Source organism: Vicia villosa, linkage group LG4 (genome assembly GCF_029867415.1).
Source record: "Vicia villosa cultivar HV-30 ecotype Madison, WI linkage group LG4, Vvil1.0, whole genome shotgun sequence".
NCBI lineage: Eukaryota > Viridiplantae > Streptophyta > Magnoliopsida > Fabales > Fabaceae > Vicia > Vicia villosa.
This window is the reverse complement of record NC_081183.1, coordinates 78,205,431-78,231,743: the sequence shown is the minus strand read 5'-3', so window position 1 is coordinate 78,231,743 and position 26,313 is coordinate 78,205,431. Positions and strand designations below refer to the sequence as shown.

General features: G+C 34.3%; 1 protein-coding gene across 1 annotated transcript; it reads left to right on the top strand.

Moving 5' to 3' along the window:
* Positions 1–26,293, top strand: LOC131594925 (truncated transcription factor CAULIFLOWER A-like). The gene is made up of 8 exons (XM_058867120.1): positions 1–359; positions 24,633–24,711; positions 24,876–24,940; positions 25,025–25,124; positions 25,204–25,245; positions 25,337–25,378; positions 25,813–25,919; positions 26,077–26,293. Exons 1-8 carry the CDS (start codon positions 175–177, stop codon positions 26,150–26,152), a joined length of 696 nt encoding a protein of 231 aa, XP_058723103.1. The 5' UTR covers positions 1–174; the 3' UTR covers positions 26,153–26,293.
* Positions 26,294–26,313: the final 20 nt, after the last annotated feature.

Below are 26,313 nucleotides of genomic sequence, written 5' to 3'. Positions count from 1 at the left end.
TTGTTTTCTTTCTATGTTTTTTCCAATTTATTATCAACCTTGTTCTTCTCCTCCTCCTCTACTTCACGTACATAACATAAACACTTTATATAATAAAATTCAATATAATTATAAACAAAAAGATAAATAATATATTATAGAAATTGAGAGGTGAATCTTTGTTGAAGTTGAGGTATGGGGAGGGGAAGGGTGCAATTGAAGAGGATTGAGAACAAGATCAATAGGCAAGTGACATTTTCAAAGAGGAGATGCGGTTTGCTGAAGAAAGCTCATGAGATCTCTGTGCTTTGTGATGCTGAGGTTGCTCTTATTGTCTTCTCCAACAAAGGAAAACTCTATGAATATTCAAGCGATCCCTGGTATTTATAATTTTTTAATTACTTATTATTATTATTATTGTTACCATTTCTTACGTACTATACCTAGATTTACTTTCTCTAGCCTTACTTTACTTCTTTCGATAATTTTTACTATATATGTATATTGTGCTTGTGCTTGTGTTTTTTGTTCTTTTTTTAACTAACTCATAACTTATGGTATAATTCATCTAATGGATCTACTCGAATTAGGTTTTCCTCATCATCTTCTTGATGATATGTTTGATGATTTTGGAAGATGAAACTTTTAATAGAATTTATCCAAATTTTTTTATTTATAACTATTATTATTATTATTATTATTATTATTATTATTATTATTATTATTATTATTATTATTATTATTATTATTATTATTATTATTATTATTGCTTTTTATTTGATGGTGGGATTTAAAAGTCGCTGTTGATAATTAAGGTTGTTAAAAATTCTTGAAATAATATCTAAGAAATTAATAATATTAGTTATTTAGGTCAATTAATCAATTTAATTATCAAGTTTATTTTTTGTTTGTTAGTATACTAAATAATCATTGAGACAAAATTTCAACCCTAGCTCAACCGACAAAAAATCAACATTGTTAGGTTGAATGTCAATAACAAAGTTCGAATCCTAATTTTTACACGGTTGAATGCGCGTGTGAGATTTTACATATTTAATATTCTAACACGAGACTATATAGTTTTGATCTTTACCTATTCAATATTCAAAGAACAAAATATGACTTTTTACCCAATCCTAATTACTATTGTTTATGATAGATATGGTAGTGGAATAATTCAATCTTCTCGTAGCTACATATCCTTAATGATAAGGATGTGTTACATGTGATCTACAATGATCATATCTTTAAAGTAGAAATTTATATTCATTCATATTCTTAATAGTAGAAAAGTGACCTAATTAGTGTTTCAAAACACTAATATAATATTCATCAATTGAGTCAGAATTTCAATTTTGAGAATAATACTATGAACCTTAGTCACAAGAACTAAAACATTTCAACCCTAGAAAACATCATTTTGTCTTATTATTATTATATTCATTCTGCATAACATATATAATATGTGCAGTTGATGTGAAATATTTACTAAGCGTGATAAGAGATAAAGTGGTAATTTGGTGTAGGGGCCGTTGCATGGCCAAATAAAGCATTGTTGATTCGCTGTTTGAGAGTAGCACATTGATCTGACATATTTTGCTTCAGACATAAATATGAGAAAATAACAGAAAAAGTAATGACCGATCACTGCCATAATAGTTGTGTCATGCAAATATCATATAATTCCAATTCAATTTACAAAAGCTAACAGACCTGTTGTTAGTGCTAGATTGTTACTAGTCAAAATCAAAAATCACTTTCCATATGTTATTGCATATATACATTTATCTTTGATTTTTGTAAAATGTGTCTTCTACACTTCCAAATGCTATACTCTTTGAGAAAGATAGAGATGGGAGATAGAGTAATATTGGACGTGTGGAGAGAATTTGCTTAAGAGTTGTGGATTATATAGTAGATGAGGGTGGTACTAGGTGTGTGTTTTGTCATGGCCTAGCTTTTGTCATCGATATTTATTAAGTCCTTCCACCATGTTGATTCTGATTTTATGTGGCTTTTGATAAAATCGATCATGATTGTTTGTTTGATATTCCCGTACCTAGCTTTCAAAACATCCAACCACAAAAACTCCTTCTCCATCATAATCCTTCACTTCCATTTTTGTAATAAAGCTAAGTTGAACTCTTCGATCTTTTTCACCCCGAGACCACATAAACAAGCCGGTTTGCAAATTTGATTCCAGCCAACCCAATATATTCTCCTCATTTCCTATGTATCATCCCAAAGGAATCTGTTTTAAATACTCTCTATTTATCTCCAAATCCTCACCGAAGTTTTGAAAAAAGACAAGAGGAAGATAGAAAGGTCGCCAAGGACGAATTTAATAAGGGTGATTCTACCTCCGATGGAAAACATTCTTCCTTTCCAAGACGTCAACCTCATTATCATTTTTTCTAAAAGAGGCTTCCATGTATTAACTCTCCCCGAATTAGAGTTAATAGGAATGCCGAGAAAAATAAAAGATTCGTTTTCGACCCTGCAATATAGAAAATTAACTCTTAGACCACCTATGCCACCATCAATCGAACAAAAATTTTAAAGAGAGGTACCACGACCACTAATCAATTCCGAAACAAAGACAAAAACTCCCGATCTACTCTTGGTTAAGGTGGAAGATATGATTCTCAAGTCAATCAAAGAAAGTACATGAGTTTATCACTGATCTATCTAGAAATCATTTTCAAACTAGAAAAAAAACTTTTTCTTCCACTTTTTCCACGTTTGATGAGGAATTGGTGTAAAAATGGTGTCATTCCGAGCTATGCAAATAGACCAATCAACTGCGTCAAATCATAACAAAGTCTCATACATTCCCCTCTACCACTTAAAGAGATAATAAACTCAAAAATAGTCTAAGGTTATTAGAGAGAACAACCTGCCGGACAATCACTTAAAAATCTTATATCACACTGTAGAAATTTAATTATAAGCAACAAAAGATTGAGAACTCGATTTAATCAAACCCCAACACATAGGCCAAACACACCCATCAAGATCAACAAATTAATCCCCTTAAATAGATTGTCTCCAAATGAGAATTTAACCCAAAAAAAACACTACTAACTACTTTAGAGGGGCCCAAACAACCTAAATAAAAGACAAGCTCAAGTTCTCAATAGGATGAATAGGAGTGGAAGAATTACTAAGATCATGTGAATTATTAGAAATTTCTAAAATAAGTCTCTTTTGGCACATAAGACAGTGAGTGTGCATGAACTAGTGGTCATAATCATCTTCATTTCTTAGAAAAGATATCTTATTACTCTTTCAACTTTTTAAAGTAAATGATAAAGTCTTTTCTATGTCTGAACCTAGACTTGAAGAGTTTTCTTCAAGTAGTAGTTGTCTCCGTTTTTCACGTATTATGTTTAGGTGTCGGAGTTTTCGATCTTTGTCACTTGTTACAAATGATTGAGGTTTGTGTGTATATGAAAGCAACTCTGATTTCTCATCTCACGAAAAACTTAAAGTATCAATTTTGAATATAATTCAAAATAATAAGTTATCTAATAATTTGAAATGAGAATTATCTATAAAGACAAAAAAAATTCAAACTGGGCATATTTTTTTAAAGAATGATAAAATCGTTGTAATTTTTTACCCAAAACAATGAGATATTATTGAGATTAATATATTATTTAAATATTAGATATAATATCAAATATAATCTAATTTAATAATATCAAATATAATCTAAGTTGTGTAAATCCAAGCTCATTCAAGGATGCAAATAAATAGTCATAGTCTGTATTATTATTATTATTTGTACAATTCAATTCGATAATATAATTCTTATTTTCTTTATTCTCTCTATTCTCTCATCACTAAAAGTGCCTTACGCACTAACAAATTTGTATCCAGAGCTGGTTATTGTTCTTGATCGTGTTTTCAAGAACTTCACGTGAGTGGTCGGGTTTCTAGAGAACGTAAATCAATCTCTTCAAAGATGAATGGTACTAATGGCATCCCAAATTCTCTTCCAATGCTTGACGGCAAGAATTGGATTCGATGGAGAAAATAGATGCAATCAATGTTTGGCTTTCATGAAACCCTAGAAGTGGTTACTAATGGAGTTCTCGTGGTGGCTGCAAATGCATCTAACGCACACAAAACCGCCAAGTAGACGGATTGCAAGGCTACGTATTGCATTGAGACGGCGGTCGATATGACCAACTTCGACAAAATCTTTCATGTTGAATCGACGAAGGAAGGAGACATGGGATATTCTTGTCAAGTATTATGAAGGAGGTGAGAAAGTCAAGGTTGTCAAGTTGCAGACCTCGCGTCGACAATATGAATTGTTATAGATGGTAGAAGACGAAAAGGTTGCAGAGTATGTGTCGCAGGTGCAGAAACTCGTCCATCTCATGAAGGGTTGTGGTGAAACCCTAACTGATAAGATGATAGTTGAGAAGGTAATGCGTACGTTGACCTCTCACTTTGATCACATTATCGTAGCTATTCAAGAATCCAACAATCTTGAAACCCTGAAATAGGAAGATTTGGTTGGTTCGTTGGAGGTGCAGAAGATTAGGATTTTCTAAAGAAAAGTAGTTCAAGATTCTATACAAGCTTTGTAGGCCCAATCATGGAAAAAGAATGTTGGTTCCAACAAACTCAAAAGAAAAGTCGACAAGACTCTGGGCAAGAAGCCTTGGTCGAACTCTCACAAGCAGCAGGTCAAAGATAGAACTTCTGAATCCTCAAAAGGAGGAGGAAACTATCGGAAGGACAAAGAAGATAAGAAAGGTAAAATGTGCAGTGCTATCACTGTGAGAAGTGAGGTCACTTGTCTAAACATTGTTGGTACAGGAAATACAGTGGATCGACAAAAGGCAAAAACGAAGGATCAAACATTGCACGCCAAGATTTAGATGATTATGAAGGTATGGTGGTTATGGTTACAGTTACAGATAACCATGTCGAATCCAAGATCTGATTCCTCGAATCAGGATGCTCGAATCACAGGACTGGTCAAAAGGTGTGGTTGGCAGATTTTAAGGAGTAAAAAAAGAGTAAGGTAAAACTTGCAGATAATAGTTCGTTGCAAGTAGAAGGTACTGGCAACATAGTTTTTCAAATGAGTAATGGAGGGAAAGGTAAGATTAAAGATTTGCTCTATGTACCTGGCATGAAGTGCAACCTAATAAGTGTTGGACAACTAGTCGAAAAGGGTTTCTCAGTTGTCATGAAAGATGAAATTTTAAAATTCTTGGACACCCAAAATAATTTGGTCTTGAAATCTCCTCTATCAAAGAACAGGACATTTAAGACCTTGATCATTTCGAAAAACTGTTGTTGACCACAAGGGTAGTTGGTTGTGGCATTTGAGGTTTGGACATTTAAATTTTTTATCACTCAATCAACTGATTACTCAAGATATGGTTATTGGTATTCCAAGTCTTGAGATGCCTGACAAATTCTTTGAAGGTTGTTTATTCGGAAAGCAATCCAGAATTTCTTCTGCTTCGACTATACCAATGAGATCATCATGCATAATATAAGTGGTACACTCAGATGTATGTGGTCCATTCGAAGAACATACCATTGGTGTAAACATATATTTTGTTTTGTTTGTAGACGAGTTTAGTAAAAAGTTGTGGATCTATGTGATCAATAGAAAAGACGAAGTATTTGAAATCTTTAAAAGATTCAAGATACTTGTCGAAAACCAGAGTGAAAAGAAAATCAAAGTTCTGCGAACATATGAAGGTGGCGAATAAACATCCAAGATGTTTAAAGATTTATGCGCAGAACATGGTATCGATCATGAGGTAACTGCTCCTTATACGCCTCAACATAATGGAATTGCAGAACCAAGTAACAAAACCATATTGGAAATGGCGAGATGCATGCTGAAGCAGAAGAATATGCCAAAGTCCTCACAGTGTGAAGCTGAAGGTTGAGAAAACACTTAGAAGGGGGGTGAATAAGTGATTCTTTTGAACTTGATGAAAGAAAGATAGACAGAACTCAGTTATTTTTATCCTGGTTCACCTTCTCAATAAGGCTACCTCCAGTCCACTCTCAACAAGGTGATTTGCCTCTCTCAACGAGGACTTAATCCACTATAATCAGTATCTGATTACACTTGCACGACCAACTGCCATGACTCACAATACAGTGCACAAGCCAAACTGCTCGTGACTAAAAATCCTGCACAAACCAACTGTTTGTGACTAACCAACTTCTAAGACTCAACTAGTCCTAGACTTCTTGAGATTTCTGACCCAACCGGTCTCTCAAGGACTCACTTACCACGTAACTTCTAATGACATTGTATAGTGTTGCTTCTAGAAAGCTGTAATCACCACCGTGATATTTCACTAAGTTTAAGTACAAAGCTATGAACTCAGAATATGAATGTGAAAGTTTTGCTTCAGAGAGTTTTTCTTCACACTTAATGAATTTTCAGAGTGATAGTGTTCTCATGTAATCGTTGTAATTGATTCAGGAGATCATGAGTATATATAGCCTCAAGATTTTGCCCGTTAACTTCAGCTCCTTTTCGCAGCATTAAATGGTTTGCGTGTTGTCTTAGCTTTTGTTTTCTTCCAAGGATTTGCATGTGGATAGCTTCTTCAATCAACCTTGGGAATTGCACTTTTGTAGTGTTGCAGCCGTTTTACTAATGATTATGTCTTTAACGGCATTATTTTGTGTAGCAACCTGCCTAAAAATTTATAACTTAGAGAGTCGCCACCTATTCTACCAAGGCGAATAGGAAACCTATGCAATTAAGAGATCATGGTAAGATACTATATTCAGGTCGAGGGAAGGTGTTAGGCACCCTCAACCCTTTCCTAAAGGCTAACATCTCAAAGATAAGGGTTCATGGCTAGGTTCATAAAGAAAGGTGACAGAGAGTAATGATAAGGCTAATTATATTGAACATGATTAGAGTTTGAAGGAAGGGGACTCGCCTTGTTGCCAAGTGCCTACGTATCTCCTTAGGGAGAATCAGAGTCAACGTAGTTCGGGCACAGGGTTGTACGCCTTAGAATTAGATTTGAAAGGTTTGAAGGCTTTTTGAATGGCCTATCGTAGTTTTGAGTTGTAATTGGAAAGGCATTTTGAATTGCCAGATTGGAAAGGATGAAAATCCGTAGTGTCGTGGTTTAGTGTATTTTGAATGTTTGGGCGTACAACCCTGATTTAATATGGCACCGTTAGATGCGATGACCAATAGATTTGGTCAGTATAGCTAACGGATTAAGGGGCATTGCTGGTTACTCAGATCGATAGATTGATCGTCGCGGGCAGCAAATTAAATGTGTGTTAAATTTTATGTCTTTTTATCTCTCGTCTAATGCGACCAATAGATTTAGTCGGGTCGAGGAGAGAATTAATTAAAGGTTACTGTTTCGCCAAATGGGCAATGGGATCGGGCAAACCCTAATCTCTAGGGTTTTGTGTTTTATAATAATTAAAATTAATTAAATAAGTTAAATCGAGATGGTCGAATAATCGGGAAAAATATTATGATCCTAACCCTAATCCTAATTTTATTATCCTAATTAATTAAATCTAATATAACTAATTAAACTAAATTAATTAAATCTAATCTAAATAGTTAAATAGTAAAAATAATATATAAAAACCTGGCTTCAATCCTGTGTAGCTGGCCTTTGAAGATGCATGGTGAACCTGCACGCTGTGGACCGCTGGATCAAATCGTTGATGAAATCTGATGGTGAGGAATGAAGATGCACCATAGGGCTAAGGCTAACCCTGCACATGATCCGTTAGGAAAAATCTTGAAGAAAAATGCATTATGAGGGAATCGAACCCCTGTTTTAATTGTCGTTGGTATGTGCCCTCTGCCATTCCTACTGTGATGACTACTTGATAAGTTTATGATATCAATATAATTTAACACAAAGTAAGTCAGGGAATAAAATAGAAAAGAGATCCACGCCCTTATCTTCATCTTCTTCGTGAGGGCTTTTTTTTCAGCAAACACAGGGATTTCCGGTGGGCGGTTGTTGCGCTGAGTGGTAGTGTTGGGATTAAGGAACGGTCGGATCCGGATCTGAGTTTACGATCCGCGGTGGTTCTGGTTGGTGGTGATGGACCGCGGCGGAGATGTAGGTTGTGGTTGTACTTCCCGTTCCGGATCTATTCGCGTGTAGAGGATCCAGATTTGTCTTCTTCCTTTTGCTTCTTTTAATCTTCCAACCGGCGGAGCGTTCGAACCGCACTTGAAGGTATGAAGCGGAGGCTACCGCAGTTTGGATTTGCGGTTACAGTCGTGGTTGTCATCGGCCGGCGATTTGAGTGTGCAGTCGGAATTGACGGTTGAGACGCGGTGGTTTAGCGATTGTTGTTGTACAAATCGTGGCGGCACCGGCATGAAGCAGTATCTACTTTGGCTTTGGCTTGGATCTCACTGTAAGCACTGTAAAAGAACAATAATAACAACAAAATTGCCCAGACAATTGGATTGATTTGAGAAGCTTATGCTTAGAAGTGTGAATCGCAGATGGTCTGTGTATTGAGGTTTCTGAAAAAAATGCATATGATGGTCGTTGGTTCTAGATTAGTTTTTTTGACTCAAATTTGACTTTGAAAAATATATGTAAGTATGTACAATGAAATTATCAGTGGATGATACGTGAAGAAGGGAGAGCCTTGTACGTGTATGTTCAGTGTGGGATTGGCCTCCCCTAATTGACAAAAAAAGCACCCTATTTATCTTAGTCAAATTAGGGTTTTCTAATCTAATGGGCCTATTGCCCAACTAATTAATTTAATAAAAATAATAAAAAGATAAAAATCCTAATAATACTAATATTAAAATTAATAGTAATGATTCTAATTATATTAATATTAAATAATAATATTAGTTAGTTAATAGAATTGTAATGGATAATAACAGTTAATAAGATTACCATAATAACCAAAAAACAAAAAAATGTTAGTAAAAGCAATTATATTCAAAAACAATAGAACCCTTATGGTAATTGGGCCCAATTGTTTAGATCCCAAAACACCTGTTAATTACGCCCTTGTTTTAACTCAACCTGATTTATAAGAGAGCGAGTTTGACAATAGAAATGTCAAACCCTATGGCTCTTAATTCTGAACCTTGATGGGTTAACGGACGTAGATTCGATCAGGCAAATTTTGGGGTATGACATTTTGAAACAGTCTTTGTGATCTTCTGATCAGCTTTGTATTTCAGCTTCTGTTGTAGATGTATTCACAGCGGTTTGGTGCAGTATCAGAAGTTTCCTGAAGACTTGAGTATCACTTGCATTTATCCAGCTTTGCATATATTCCAAGTTCTGATTGTGCTGGTACTGGTACATCTTCTGAAATCATGAATATATAATTAGAGTACCATGTTTGCTTATACAAAATTTGTTTGTCTGTTATCATCAAAACACTAAAATATGATTCGAACCAAACTATGTTCTAACAAAAGCTGTTTCGACTGCAATTTATATTCTAAATAGGTTCCCTACCAAGAAGTTGAAGAAGAAGGTTCCTAAAGAAGTGTGGAATCGAAAAACGACCATCAGTGAGTCATCTGAAGGTGTTTGGCTCAATGTGTTACAAGCATGTTTGTAATGCAAGAAGAAGGAATCTTAATGACAAGATTGAACCTATGATTCTAGTTGGATATCATAAGAATGGTGAATTTAGGTTGTTCAATCCAGTTAGTGCGAATATTGTGTTGAGTTGAGATATTATGATTGATGAAAATTCTGCATGGGATTGGAATTCGAGTAATTCAGTGAACAAGCCATTTATGAGCTTTGAGTCTAACAAAGAAACTGGTGAAGTCAGAGTCGAAGGAATTGCTAAGAACCCAAGTGAAGTCGAAGTTGAAGCAGTTACTGACATTCCCAATACATTCGTAATCGAAGAGGCGATGGATGCAACAAGTCAAACACCTCAACAAACTAGAGTTCGTCCACTAGAATTCAAGATTGTGAAGTGGTTGGTGATGATGAAGTCACGCCAGATGGAGAATTAGTTCATTTTTCTTTACTTGCAGGTGCTAAACCAATCTACTATATCGAGGATTTAAAGATTCAAAGTTGAATTTAGACATGGTCGAAGAGTTACAAGTAATCAAAACAAATAACACAGGGGAGTTAGTCAAATTGCCAAAACATACAAAGGCTATCAAAGTAAAGTGGGTGTTCAAGCTGAAACACAATGCTGATGGGTCGATAGTAAGACAGAAAGCAAGATTAGTAGCTCGAGGTTTTCTTTAAAGAGAAGGACTCGACTACTCTGAAGTATTTTCTCCAATAGAAAGATTGGAGACAGTTCGACTAGTGGTAGCATTAACATGCAGTCGAGGCTGGTCGATATTTCATTTAGATGTGAAATCCGCATTTCTGAATGGTCTTTTAGGTAAAGAGGTCTATGTCACACAACCTCCAGGGTTTATGATTCAGAAGGAAGCGAGTAAAGTATATAAGTTGCACAAAGCGCTCAATGGCATGGAACAAGAAGATCGACTCATACTTAGTCAAATTAGCATTTGTCAAATGCAAATATGAGTATGGTGTCTATGTTCAGGTTGTGGCATAAAACAAAACAATCATCTGCTTATATGTCAATGAATTGCTGGTAACTAGAAATACTTTGGAAAACTTGTCGAAAGAAAAGAGCAGATGATGAAAGAATTTGAAATGTCGGATCTGGGAGAATTGTCTTATTTCCTAGGCATGAAATTTCAAATGTCGGAGCAAGGTATGGTGTTGCATCAAAGGAAGTATGTCAATGAGATACTCAAGCGATTCAGAATGGATTATTCAAATTCTGCATCCTCACCTGTCGAACCGAATGTGAAGTTAGAGAAGAATGGAGAGGAAGATAAAGTCAATGTAACTTTGTTCATGCAAATTGTGGGATCTCTGAGGTATATGTGCAACAGTCGACCTGATATACGTTTCACTCTCGGATTAGTTAGCAGAAACATGAGTGAAATAAGAGTGTAACACATGAAGGCTGCAAGAAGAATTCTAGGATACTTAAAAGGATCGATTGAGTATGGAATTCTATTTCGACGATTGGTATGGAATTTTAGATGCTGATTGGTGTCGAGATAAGGAAGATCGAAGAAGCATAACTAGATATTTCTTTCAAGTATGTGGTGGCATTATCATCGTGTGAAGCTGAATATATAACAAGCTCTTATGTTGCATGTCAAGCAATTTGGATCAGATCGGTACTTGAAGAAATGGAGGTCGAATTAAAGAAACCTCTTGGGTTGCAAATCGACAACAAGTCAGCCATAAATTTGGCGAAGAATCCAGTTCTGCATGGAAGGAGTAAGCATATCAAATCTAGATTTCACTTCCTAAGGGAAATTGTAAATCTAGGTGAACTTGAAGTTAGGCATTGCTCGAGTGAAGCATAGTTGGCTGACATTTTCACAAAAGGGTTGAAGATCGACATATTCCTAAATTTGAGAAAGAAATTAGGAATAGTTTAGACTGACAATTTTTAGAGTATGTTCGCTACTTGGAATATAGGGGTGTATGTTGAGATATTATTGAGATTGATATATTATTTATATATTAGATATAATATCAAATATAACCTAATCTAATAATATCAAATATAATCCTAGTTGTGTGTATATAAATAGTCATAGTCTGTATCATTATTTTTACAATTCAATTCAATAATATAATCCTTATTTCCTTTATTCTCTCCTCATTAAAAGTGTTTCACGCACTAACAAACAATAGTTCAAGTTAAGGTTTTTCTATTCAATTTAATTTTCAATATGTTTTAAGTACTTTTTTGGTTTAAATTGCATTGATGAAGAAAAAGAAAACGAATTAAATATGTAACATTTTCATCACACATGACATTTTGAAGAAAAATAAAAATAATCATTTTTTATGGTTACTAAAGTCGAAGAATCTAAAATATTTCAAAACTTTGAATGTCTACATTATTAGTAAATAAGATAAATTATTAACTAAAATTACGACAACAATGATCAAGTGTTATTCGATATTGAATATATGGATCAACTTCCGCCATAATATTCTATTCAAGATCATGTTTTATTTAAATTGTTAATCTCAATATCTTTCTTAATAATTTTTCTTATATTCTTAATAGGTCTTCCTTTACCTTTAACTATTTGACTTCTCTCCATCTAATCTACTCTCATAAACATAAAATCTACATGTATTCTCGCAACATTCCCAAACCACAAAAGGCTATTCTCCACCATTTTTTCTACTATAGGTGTTCCCACCACTCTCTAATATTGTCATTTCTAATCTTATTATGTCTAGTCTTACCACACATCCAACGCAACATCATTATCTATGTTATACTTACTTTATTCTTGTTTTGATTCTTAAGTGTCAAACATTATGTCTTATACAACATTGCAGGTCTTACCGCAGTTCGATAAAACTTTTCCTTCAACTTGAGTGGTACGTTTCGATCGCATAAAATCTATTAAGACATCCTCCATTTCAGCCACAAAATTGAATTTGATGGTTTATATCCCCTTCTATTTCTTTTCTTCATCATTTTGTATTACTAATCTGAGATATTTAAATTGCCTGACTAATGGGATTAGATATTCTTCAACTTTCATCTCTAGGTTAGAAATGATTCTCCTTTTGTTAAACTTGCATTCCATATATTCCATTTTACTTTTGATTAAGCAAAAGTCATGTGTTTTTAAAACTCGTCTTCAAGACTCCACCTTATTCTACTCTTACAATAGGACTATAACATCTGCAAAATACATGCATCTCGGTGCTAGCTCTTGGATGTGCTTCGTACATACAAAATTAAAGTAAAAAGGTAGGGGATTATAGTAGAACCTTGATTCAAACCTATTGTAATGCGGAAATTATCCGTCTCTCCACCCTATGTTCTCACACTAGTCGATACCCATTCATACATATCTTAGATAACTTGAATATATGCAGTCTTAAGCTCTTTCTTCTTTAGGACTTTCCACAAAACCTCTCTAAGAACTCTATCACACTCCTTCTCCAAGTCAATAAAATTTAAATGTAACTCTTGTTGGTCTATCTGATAATGCTCCATCAGTCGTTATAGTAGATAGACTGCTTATGTGGTTTAGCTCCCAAGCATAAAACTAAATTGATTCTCAGTGGGTTGACTTTCTCTTCTTAGTCTCTGTTCAATCACTCTTTCCCATAACTTCATGGTATGAGTCATAAGTTTAATCCCCTATAATTTGCATAATTTTGTATACCCCCTTATTCTTTTATATTGGAACTAAATTGCTTATTATTCAACCATAATTTAATTAGACTTCATAATTTCGTTAAAGAGTTTGGTGAGCCAATCAATAAATCTATCTACAAGAACTTTCCATACTTAAATAGGAATGTTGTCTGGCCTAACGGTCTGACTATTACTCATTATTTTCAATGCTTCTTTTACCTTTTGTTTCTTAATCAAACAATAGTAATTATAGTTTTGATCCTCTTCTCTAATGTCGAGTCTGCTAGAGTCTGATGAGATATCATATCCTTCATTAAATAAATTGAAGAAATATGTCTTCCACCTATCCTTTATATCTTTTTCTTGAACCAAAACTTTGCCTTCTTCATCTTTAACACACTTCACTTGATCCAAATCTTTTGTCTTTCTTTCTCTTTCCTAATAAGATACACATACACACACACACACACACACACACACACAGACTTTTCTCCCTCCTTGATTCCCAAAGATTGGAATAATTAGTCAAAAGTTTGGGTTCTTGCTTCACTCAATGCCTTTTTGGCCCGTTCTTAGATATTTTACACTTTTCCCATGTTTCATCATTTTTACACCTACAACATTCTTTAAAAAAAGTCCTTTTTAACTACTTTACTATGAACACTTTCGTTCCACCACCACGATTCTTTACCCCTAGATCCAAAACCTATTGATTCTCCTAATGTCTCTTTAGCTACTTTTTTAATTTTTTAGGTCATCTTATTCTACATATCATTTCCACTTTCTTGTGGTTGTTCAAACCCAACCTCCAAGATCTTATGTTCGAAACTTCCTTGTTCAAATGCTACCACTTGATTTATGGCGCTCTCATGTGACTCATTCTCTTAACTCCCTATTGATTCTTACATCTATAATAGGAGTTCAGTCAATCATGTGGGTCTTTTGAAGAATATCTTTGATATACTTGGGTTGAGTCAACAGTAGGGAATACATGTCCACCCTTTTGACTTCAATGCCAAGAAAATAGTCTAAATCCCCTAGGTGTTTGAGAGAGAATGCCACATTAAATTTGGTGATGATAGAGTGTAATAGAGTAGTCGAACTGCTAGTGATGATAATATCATCAACATAGACTAGAATATACATTGTATTCCCTTCTGAGTGGTAAGTAAAAAATGGGGGTTGCACTTACTTTGTTTCAGCTTAAGCTGAACTAGAGCAGCTTGCAACCTTTTAGACCATTGCATTGGATCCTCTTTAAGTCCAAAGATAGCCTTGTTTAGTCTGCACACTAAATTATGGGTTTCACTTTCAAACCCTTGAGGTTGAACCATGTAAACTTCCTCATCAAGCAACCCATTCATAAACGCATTATTTACATCAAGTTGGTGAATGGACAATCTATAGGTGATAGCAATAGAAATAATGATTCTGATGGTAATAGGCTTAGCAACTAGAGAGAATGTTTCATTAAAGTCAAACCCTTCTCTATGACATAATCCTTTGGCCATAAGTGTCCATGTATTGTTTCTCATAAGGGCATCAATCTCTGCTTGCATGACTTCCGTCCATTGCAAGTTAGAGAGAGCCTGTTTAACATTCTTAGGCTCAGAGCTAGAAAATAATAATATGGGTTCTAGCCTTGGTTGAGAGAAGCCAATTTTGGCTTTAGTCTACATTGTATGATTGTTAATAGGTTTAACATCAACTGAAACAACATTATGTGGGATGGAGACAGAGGTGGAAGGGTCTGAATTAAAACTTCCACTTGACTCAACATGAGACTAAGATGAGGAACCATAGGAAGATGAGGAACTGGAGTCATTATATTCATGAGAGATTTTGACAGGGGAATGTGTATAGGAACTAGGACTGTCAATGCTGGAGTTTTCAGGTGAATGACTGACAGTTGTAGAGGGACTAGCACTATTAGATAACACAGGAGAAGTCTTGCAACCTACAGATGAAGGGGATGAACTGACAGTAGCAGAATTAGGTGTAAAACTGGATGTGGAAATTGTAGGAGGATAAGAAGATATCTACAATGGAGAAAGAGAGACAGTTGAGGAAGAATTGTGGGTAACAATAGGTTTGGAAGTTGGAAAAAGTTCATTATAGGGAAACCATGACTCAGTTAAAAATACATATTTGGAGATGTAGAGTCTACCACTAGGAGACAGGCACTTATAACTCTTGTGAGATGTAGAATAACCAAGAAAAGTGCATTATTAGGAAAGTCAAATTTGAGAGTGGTATAAGGTCTAAACAACGGAAAACAAGCACACCCAAACACCCTAAGGAGTGTATAGTCAAGCTTAATGTTGAATAAGAGAGAGTAAGGGACTTTAAAATTAATGGAGGCTGAAGGGAGTCTGTTGATTAGGTACACAGGCGTAGAGAAGGCAAAGTCCTAATATGTGAGATGTAAGGATGCTTGACTAAGCAGAGTGAGACTTGTGTCTACTATGTGTCTATGTTTTTTCTATAACACCATTTTGATTATGTGTATGAGGGTAAATAACCCTATGAAGAATTCCTAAATTTGAAAGATACTTATTGAAGGATTGAAACTCCGCACCCCAGACAGATTGGAATGCTTTAATAGGCTCACCATGCTGCAATTCATCCATGGTTTTAAATTGTTTGAAGGTATGTAAGGCATCACACTTATTTCTAAGGAAATAAATCCATGTAAACTTAGTACAAGAATCAACAAAGGACATATAACACTTGAACCTTAAGGTGGACACATTGGGAGAAGGTTCCCATAGGCCACCGAAAGTTAAATCTAAGGGCTTGGAATGTGTGGTGTGTGATGGTGGAGATGGAATTGTACGAGGTTTTCCCATACAACAAGCGGTATAAAATGAAACACAATATTTATAATTGATTGAAATATTACAACTGTTTAGCACAAGTTTGAGATAATGCAAACTAGGGCGACCTAACCTTAGATGCCACATATTAGAAGTGCTAGAATTAACAAAATCAGAATTAACACTTGGAGACAAGTGATGAGAACAAACAGAACTAGTAGAGGTCTTCTGATTTATGCTGGATAGGTTGATTGAGGAAAACTCTTACGACCATTAGTGCCAATAGAGCCTTCAATCAGCACTTCATGAGAAGCCTGAGATTTGACAAGGCATTTGTCAGAGGCAAATAGAAAGTAGACTCTATTGTCACAAAAAACGGATAGACTCTTATTAAATTCTTAGTTATCGAGGGAATAAGTAAAATATTATGAAGTGTGAGAGGTGTGTAAGGCTGTGTGGGAGATGCAAAAATGCTAGAACCAAATGAGTTAATCTGCAAACCTTGACCATTGCCAATAAAGATCTGATCATGACCTTCAAAAGGTGTCATTGGCTGTAGATTCTTGAGATCATTTGTGACATGAAAAGAGGCTCCAGAATTAGGATACCAAGATGTACGGGGAGAAGTATGTGGTAGAGTGATAGCCACAAAGGCACTAGGGACAATCAAGGGAGGAGGTCTAGTCCACACATTAGTAGACTGCATAACATAGGGATTTGGAGAAGTCTTTCCAAGGCTGATTGTGATAGCTAGCTCTAGAGGTAGAGGTTGGGTAAAAGTGTTGATTAAATCTATGCCATTAGTTGAAAGCTGAGTGACCGACCTTTGAACACAGCCGACATTGCACAGTAGAGGAAGAAAATCTGCCACCGCTGCCTCTACTTTAACGACCACCTCGTGAACCTCTATCACCATAAAATTGGTTAAATTCAGAGTTTGAAGTTTATAAAGTAACCTGAGTTTTGGATTAAAGAGCAGCAGGAAAAGTGTCTTCAGTGGTTAAACCCGTGGAAACAACAAGTGTTAGGTTGAGAGAAACCTGATAAGGTGCCGGTTGCTTCTTGAACTTGGTGATGTGTAGTTCATGAGCAAGAAGTAGGATCTCTACTTCATCACGATCCATTAAACCAAAGTTTCTCTCAATAATGGATACAACAAGCGCAAATTTAGAGGTAATCCTTCAAGAATAACATCAAAATGATGTGAAGTAGAGATAGGATTTCCAATGACGCTAAAACATCCAAAATATTGCGAATTTTGAGCAGATACTCTTGCACAGTGGATGTATCAAATGTTAGGACACGAAGCTCAACACGCAACTGTCGTGCTCTAGCTCGAGTTTGTTTCTCAAAATAGTTGAACAAGCAATCCTATAGCTGATGACCATTAGTACAACAAACAAAGAAAGCGGGAGAGGATTTCGCTCAACTAGTGAAAGTAATGTAGATTCAAAATATCAGAATCGATCGTCATCCGCAAACTGAGGTGGAATGTGGAGCAAACTACAAATTCTGTGAGATTGTAAGCGTTAATGTATAGTTCGATTTGTTGTCTCCACAAGTGAAAATGCTTTTCATCTAATTTTTTCACAATTTTGAGCAAAAATTGAAGGCGATTCGAATAATCCACGGATTTCGACAGTGACATCGAAGACAAACTGGTGTTTTGAGCGGAAGGCAGCGGCGACGGTGCCGATGGCAGTGTTTCGATTATCGCAGGACCTAATCGGTGGCTTAACCGATATCATGTTATAAACTAAAGTAGAGAGAGTTTGATTTTTTATTTTCATCAGGTAACATAATTCTATTGTTTTCTCCAAGTTAGTTACAAGGAGATGACACCTTGTTACTTATAGTAGTAACAAAATGACCTGCTATAGTAGATGCATTCTACGCCTATAGCTGACAGATGTCTGTACTAGTTACATACAAATTGATACAAGCTGCTATCTATTATCTTACTCTAATAGGATGTTGTTCATATGCTTCTATAAACTAGAAACTATATCCAGCCAAAAAATGTATGCCTTATTCTCCCTAATCTTCTTTTTCAAGTTTCTTCTGCTGATGTTGAAACTTCTCTAAAGGGGGGCCTTCCTTGCTCAATTGACGACCAGCCCAGTTTTTAACCTCTACCCAGACCTTCTGGGTTATTAGACAACTGAAGAAAAAATGGCTAAGTCTTCATCCTGCTGGAATATTGTTAAGATATCACTTCTAAATATAGAAGATGAACTGATAGAATAATTCCTCCATGTTTATCGACTTTTCAAAAAATATATAATCGTTTCAGAAATTCTAAGAAAAAATACCAGCTTGAAAGGAGCCAAACTCTCCCAGGTGAGGGGCATAGTCGAGTTTGAAATAATCCTAGAGGTATCTTCATTAAGGCTAGCCACAGTCGTGTCAAAACAAGTCGAAGCGATACCGTATTTGTCATTTTTCCACCACCATAGACCATATTTTGTGAGAGACTGGTTCTTTGGATAAGAAGTAGGACATTATTGGTCAACTTATGTTCCAAATAAAAAAGAAATTTCTTCCACTATAAATCCAAAATCAAAACTCCGTCTTCCCAACAACTTACCTCAGCCGCTTCTAGATGTTGCAAAATTAGCACATGAAAGAGCATAGGAAACAGGATATTTATAGACTTAATGCCAGCCTACAAATTGTCTTAGAAAGATGTTAGGAGACCATATCCCATCTTTTTAGACATGCCTTCCACAAACCAATGAGTTTTGGAAACTGGACAGAATTTAATCAAATGTGACGAGCTACTGCATACCTTTATATTGAAAAGAGAAATTTACACAAAATGTTTATATTCAAAATCTTTTACTATCCAAAATCTAATTACACCTCAAAAATTTCAAAAAAAATAGAAATCTCTCAAGTTCTCTTAAAATTATCTCAAAGTTTTAATTTTCTTTCTCAATGATGGAACAGTGAATCCCTTCATCCATTACCTTTTATTTATAACTTATAAGAGATTATGATCTTTCTTAATCACCAAGTATTCTTGGTGACCAAATTTACTTAACTAACAATCTCCCACTTGGATACTGGATACATATTTCAACTGAATGTCACATCCCAATTACTCAATATCTTTAGCCTAGTTTTTTACTCAAAAATACCAACTTAATTTTAGTACAACTTAATTTTAGTACAACTTTAAATTGAGTGTCATATAATTTCTTCACACTATATCCAGATACCAAACATTGGTTTTGTCCTGAGCCAATTGTGTATCAGCCATGAATATGATTTCTTATGAGTCATTACTTACAACATGAGAAAATTGTGTCACACCCTTATATTTCAATTCAATTCTTTTTTGAAGTAACAGTACATATTATAGTGTCCTGTCTTTCTGAAAAAATAGCGTTGGAATTCCTTGATCGCCATTTTTTTTTTTAAATTTCAGATTGTGAGGAGCACCATTCTTGCTTGGCTCACACTGACTTTTTGAGTTATTGCACACACCATCACTTTTATTCCACTTCTTCTACCACTTTTATTTGACATTTTTGTTATTTAAGGAGTCTTCTTTCATTTTCTTGAAGAATATGGCATGCAAAGCTTGTTCAAACAACTTCTCAAAATTTATTTGTTTCACCCTCAAATCACGAGCTTCAAGAGATGATTGCAATTCTTCAAGCTTTATTTCAGATGAATCTTTGGACTCTTTAATATCTACAATAATGTGATCAAATTTGGAAGGAAGAGCTCTTAGAACCTTTTCCTTGTTACACAGATTATAAATATTCTCTCCACATGACTTCATTTAATTGGTCTAAACCACCAATCTTGAAAAGAACTCACCAATTTCTTTACCATCATTGTCTTCAAGTTCTCATATTGTTTCCTCTATAATTTTAGCTTGACTTTTTTTAATGTCTCATCTCCCACCATACAACTTCTTGAGAGTATCCCACACATTTTAATCCAGACACTAATGGATCAAAAACAAGCATTTCCTATCTTTTTTGTTCATTTAACGATGAGTTGCTCTTTGTGCCTCAATAGCATTTTCCTATAATGCGAAGAAACCATCTTTGACTATTTCACACTCACTAACTTATAGAGTGCTAAACCTCCATTTTTTTCAAGAGAAGTGGGACTTCCAACCACACTTATGTCTCAATAATATCCCTCTCAAGTGTGAGTCCATCCATTTATATGCGTCCCTCAAGCGGAAGCTATTTAATGGAAGTGGTTAGATACTAATTTTTGAAAATATTAAACAAGGGTTTAAAGTTAAAACTTCAAACGTGTCTTATGCTAAAATATTTGTTGTGGATAAGTGACTAAGGGGTGTGGGGTGGTAGCCTTCACGAAACAATCAAGAATTATTATTATAAACTAGGTTATAATACTATATATACTTCTTGTAACCATGTAAACCTAATTCATCATAGAAATGAAAAGAAACTATAACTGCGTTATAGTCGTAGAGGTAGGCACCTTTAGCTAAACCGCATTAACAAATATTGATCATGTTCAATGTCTTTTCCTTTAGTTTCTATTTATTTTTTATATTGTTTGTTGTTCTAATAATTGGTATTAGTTGGTGATTAACATTGACGTAAAATTCAAGGTGACAAGGTTTGGTGGGGCGTGTAATTTTAGATTATGGAAAATGAGGGTTAATGATCTGTTGGCTCAAAAAACTTTACAGAAGGTGCTACGTGAGACAAAAACGATTGAAATGGATGATATTTATTAGGTAGAAATGAAGGAAAAGGACACATAATTGATTTTCCTATTTTTTTTCTAACAATATGGTGCATCATATCCTAGACCTAACGACGACGAAGGAGGTTTAGGATAAATTGTTAATGAAGCAGCGAGTGTATAGTATAAAGATACAAATTGTTCTTGAAGCACCGAGTATATAGTATAAAGATACAAGGAGGATCTTATTTGCAACAAAATGTCAATGTTTTCAACAACATAATCACCTATCAAGTGACGCTTGGGGTGAATATTGATGATGAAGATAAGACAATCATCTTGTTCTGATCACTACCAAGTTCATATGACCACTAGATGATCACTATATCACTACTATCATTATTAATGTGAATTTTTGTCTCATTTTTAAAAGGGACAAAGTGAATAGGAAGGAACTTAAGATGAGAGTTTGTGTGTGAAGTAGGGGGAGTCAAGACCGTGAGCAGAACAAGGGTGAAGTAGGTTCTAAAAGGAAGAAGTCTAAATCCCATAATAAAAAATAGTTGTGTTATAGTTGCAAAAAAAATAGAGCATTGTAATAGGTATTGTCCAAACATAAAGCAAGACTCATATGTTTTAGGAATATGGTTCAAACTGATAATTTTGGAAGTGGAGTTGATATAATGTGAGTTTCATCCAACATGTGCACAAATGCGTGGATTCTTGACTTTGTTCTTACCATATGACGTTGTAGTGAGAATGGTTCCTTACATTCAGGTCAGTTAATTTCGGATTTTTTATATGGAGGATGATAAATAATGTTCTATAATTGTCATGATACAAATGAAAATTTCCTTGGACAATGGTGGCGTGGGAATATTGAATGATTTTAGATAAATTCCATAATTGAAGAACTTGATTTCCTTAGTCACTCTACAAGAAAATGGTTGCTTCTTCATGTATGATGGAGTTAAGGGCATTATGAAGGTTAGAAAGGGCTCCTTGATTGTGATGATACTAAGAAGGACTGTATGTAACATCTATAAACTATAGGGGAATATTGATGTATGTAATGTTTCTTCAGTTGAGTCTGATAATAATTCCACCAAACTCTGGAATATGCGTATAGGTCATCTTAAGTAGCATGGGATAGTGGAACTTCATAAGATAAATCTATTGAAGAGTGTTCATAGTTGTAAGATGGATTTATGCAAGTACTATATACTTGGTAAATAGTTTCGAGTTTGGTTCAAGATCTGAAAGCACAAAATAAAGAGAATTTTAGACTATATGCATTCAAATGTGTTAGGCCCTACCAAAGAGCTTTCCATGGGTGGATGTATTTTGTGAATTTAGAAGATGATTTTTCTCATAAGGTTTTAGTTTATATCTTGAAATAGAAATCATATTTCCTTACCAAATTCAAGTTGTGAAAGGCAGAGGTAGAGAATCTAACAAGTAGAAAAATCAAGCATTTGCGATCACATAATGAGACAGAGTGCACTTATTTGAATTTCAACAGATTTTGTGAAGAATATAGTATTCATAGGAATTTCTCAGCCTGTAAGACGCCACAGTAAAATGGTGTATCAAAGAGAATGAATAGGTCTCTAACAGAAAAAGCAGGATCTCACTTGTTAAATGTTGAATTATCAAAAGATTTTTGAATACGTGCAATTAACATGGTGTGCTATTATATCAACAGATCACCACATGTTTCATTAGAGAGGAAGGTCGAAGAGTAGGTATGGACATGTAATCCTATTCATCTTAACAATTTAATAATTTTTGGGTGCCTATATTGTATAAATATATCAATGAAGATCGATTCAGACTTGATCCAAAGTTGAATAAGTTTGTCTTTGTTGGTTACATAAAAATAAAAAGAAGATGGTAATCAATAAATATGTTATTTTTATAAGAAGTTAATGTTGAAGTTGTCAGTTACAACAGTTTTGTCAATATTTGAAGGAGAAACTTTCTACAAACATGTGGTTCAGGTTGATGTTGATCTGCTACTGATGAACAATATGTAAGTTGTTCATAAATCAAAAAAGAAATCAGGCACTGATACTGATAGTGACCACATACCTAAATTTTCCAGTGGTGTACATGATTATAATATTTTAGGTGACAAAAGGGCATTGTTCAACCAAGCTACAAGAAAGATATGGGTATGAAAACTTGACAACCTATGCACTTCTTATTATTTTTGGAAACCCTTTCACCTTTCAAGAGGATATAAATAACCAGGAGAAAGATAAATTGATGGGTGAAATGTTAGGAGAGATGGCGACTTTATGAAAAATTAGAAATAATAAGTTATTTATCTAGCTAAGGGGAAAACGTTCATCAGTTGTAAGTGGTGTTCAAGAGAAAATTCACAGTAACAAAAAAGAAGGGAAAAGTTCAAGGCTCGTCTAGTAGTAAATGGGTACTCACAAAAAAGGGGATTAATTATGATGAAATTTTCTTTTCGGTCGTTAGACATACTTCTATCAGAGTAATGTTAAGACATGCATTTAGATCAAATGGATATGAAGAAACACATTTTTTTCACGGTAATCTAGATGAGAAAACTTACATGGAGCATGCAGAGGGGTTCAATGACACTAGACATGGAATAATGGTTTGTAAATTAAAGAGGTATTTGTATTGTTTAAAATAGTATCCAAGGAAATGGTACGTCCACTTTGATTCATACATGCTTCACATTGGCTATAAAATGTGTAAGTATGATTGTTCTTTTTATATTAGGAACCTTGATGATGTCTCTTTTATTTTCCCGTTATTATATGTTGATGATATGTTGTTCGCTTCTAATCATTCAAATTACGTAAATGAACTGAAAAATCATGTTGAAAAAAAGTTTGACATGAAAGACTTAGGTGCTCTAAGAACATTCTTTCTATGGAAATTCACAGGGATGGAAGTGCAAAAAAACTATGACTCTCTCAAAAAAACTATGTTAAAATGGTTCTAGACAAGTTTGGCCCGAGTAATTATAAGGTTGTGAGTACTCTATTTGCAATATGGATGATAAAAGGTTTGCAAAAAGGCATGTCTTTCCTTTAATAGGAGAATCTATTTGTTGAAAATCATCAATTCAACTCATGGTGGTCATGCCGAAAACTGAAGCAGAGTACAGGGCAGCATGTGAAGCTTCCAAAGAAGCCTTATAGCTTACATGATTAGTGAAAGAATTTGGTGTTGAACAAGGTGGACTTTGATTTCATTGTGATAGTCAGATTGTCATTTTCTTTGACAAACAATCAGGTGTATCATGCTAGGATCAATCATATTAATGTGAGTTTTCACAAGATTAGAGAATTACTTGCATCTAGATATTACTTGTACATGTTCTTACTTCATATAACATAAGTAATATGTTGGCCAAACTAGACATTAGTGACAAGTTCAAATATTGTTTAGACTTATAACGTATTTTTTGTGTTAAGCATGAGGTGTGCCAAGATATGATCGGCATGTAGAATGTTTTAATAGGGATTTGATATTCGATAAGGTGGAGATTGTTGAATATGTCTCATATAAAGACAAAGATGAATACCCAAATTTAACTTAGAAACTGCAAATATGTCTTAGACCCAACTGTATGTTCTAGGTAGGTGACTAGGGTGTGGAGGCAGTAGGCGCCGCAGTACGGTTCAAAGGTATTATTGTAAACTAATATGAAGTATTATATATATTATTTGTAACACTCTAACTCTAATTTATCATAGAAATAACAAGGAACTACTCTATAATCTCATACATAAACACCATTGATCAAATTGTGTTACCAAAAATCGATCATGTTCGTCGTATTTTATATTCCTTTCTCAATAATCTTTTATACTAGTTAGTTGATCTTCTAACATTTTTCAAATATTTTTTAAAAGTTAAGTTCACTAACTCAGTTAAATTTTTTCTTTCTTTTGTGAACAGTATGGAAAGAATTCTAGAACGATATGAAAGGTATTCATATGCAGAGAGGCAACGTGTTCCAAATGATCAGCCACAAAATGTAGGTCGTAAACTCCTATATCAATCAATCTTTCACTCATATAATTATTAGTCTAATTGTTATTATTAGTTGATGTTAATTGGAAATATTACATCACTTTCTTTAAGCCTCACCTATTAACCACACCCAAATTGGAAGATTAATTTAATTGTATACCTTCTTAGGAAAATTGGATTATAGAACATGCAAAGTTGAAGGCAAGGTTGGAAGTCATACAGAAAAATCAAAGGTTTTGTTATTAACAGTTGATTAATTGTGGTATCTAATTAATGTAGTATTAGTGTATAACTTTGCTTAATCCTTTTGTTTCAAGGAATTTTATGGGTGAAGAACTTGATGGCTTAAGTATGAAAGAGCTTCAGAATTTGGAGCATCAGCTTGATTCAGCTCTCAAACAAATTAGATCAAGGAAGGTAAGTAAAATAAATTCTTGCCAATATATTTTGAATTCTATGCTAATTATTATGACTTTTTAATTTATAACTTTTGCAGAACCAAGTTGTGTATGAATCCATTTCAGAGCTCCAAAAAAAGGTAACTTTAAGTAACTTCATTTTAATATCAAAGTTAAGCTTGAATTGGCTCTTTAACTTGTATATCAGCATTTTTTTTGTATTCACTGCAGGATAAAGCCCTTCAAGAAAAAAACAAGCTTCTCACAAAAAAGGTTATACTAATTAATGTTATCTTTTATCAATAGTATGGTTTTAAATTACAGTTGCGATTGTTGTGTTTGTGGTTGTTGCAATGCACATTGCGGCTGTTAGAGCCTAAATTTTAATTAGGATGTGCGTGAAATATATAAGAGACACTTAAAAGTAAATATTTTTCATTATATCCTTGGAAAATTAAATTTTAGGATTTTGAAATTTTAATTTTTGATGAAAATAACAAACATAGACGGAATTGTTGGTTGTAGTTCCTATTATATCTATAGAGATGATACTAAATCACATCTTTAATATGATTGCGTAAAATTTCCACACCAACAATAGTGTGGCTGTAATTGTGATTATTCAAGGGTGATTTACAATATAGCACTTTTTGTAGACACTAAATTTTGGCTTAAATCTTACTTGACATGTTTTGAGTGAAAACTAGATAAAGGAGAAAGAGAAGGCACTAGCCCAACTAGAGCTACAGAACGATGATATGGATCTAGCCTCTGCTGCACTTGTACCTCAATCAATGGAGACATTAAATATTGGGTTAGTATATTTTAATCTCATACATCTCTTGAATATCATAGAAAACACACACACAAACACATGAGAGTTTCTTAACTAGATTCATTCATCATATCATTTGTATGTACAGAAAGAATATATATATAATTTTACTTAGATGCTTAATTACTTGTTGCAGAGATGATAATGAAGAAAGCCAAAGTCGATCTAACGCCCTTCTTCCACCATGGATGCTTCGTCCTATAAATGACTAAAAGATTATTACATTAAACAACATATCATGTTTAATATTAAATTATAATTATCAATATTAGTGACTAGTTATATAGACTTACATATACAACATGTCATAGGAAGATTATTATCGCATATAAAACATTTCATGTTGGATATAATATCGCTTTGACATATCATG

Coding starts and splice junctions, on each gene's coding strand:
- LOC131594925 (XM_058867120.1), top strand. CDS start 175: ATGGGGAGGGGAAGGGTGCAATTGAAGAGGATTGAGAACAAGATCAAT. Junction 25,125..25,203: donor AACAAATTAGATCAAGGAAG/GTAAGTAAAATA, acceptor TAACTTTTGCAG/AACCAAGTTGTGTATGAATC. Junction 25,379..25,812: donor ACAAGCTTCTCACAAAAAAG/GTTATACTAATT, acceptor AGTGAAAACTAG/ATAAAGGAGAAAGAGAAGGC.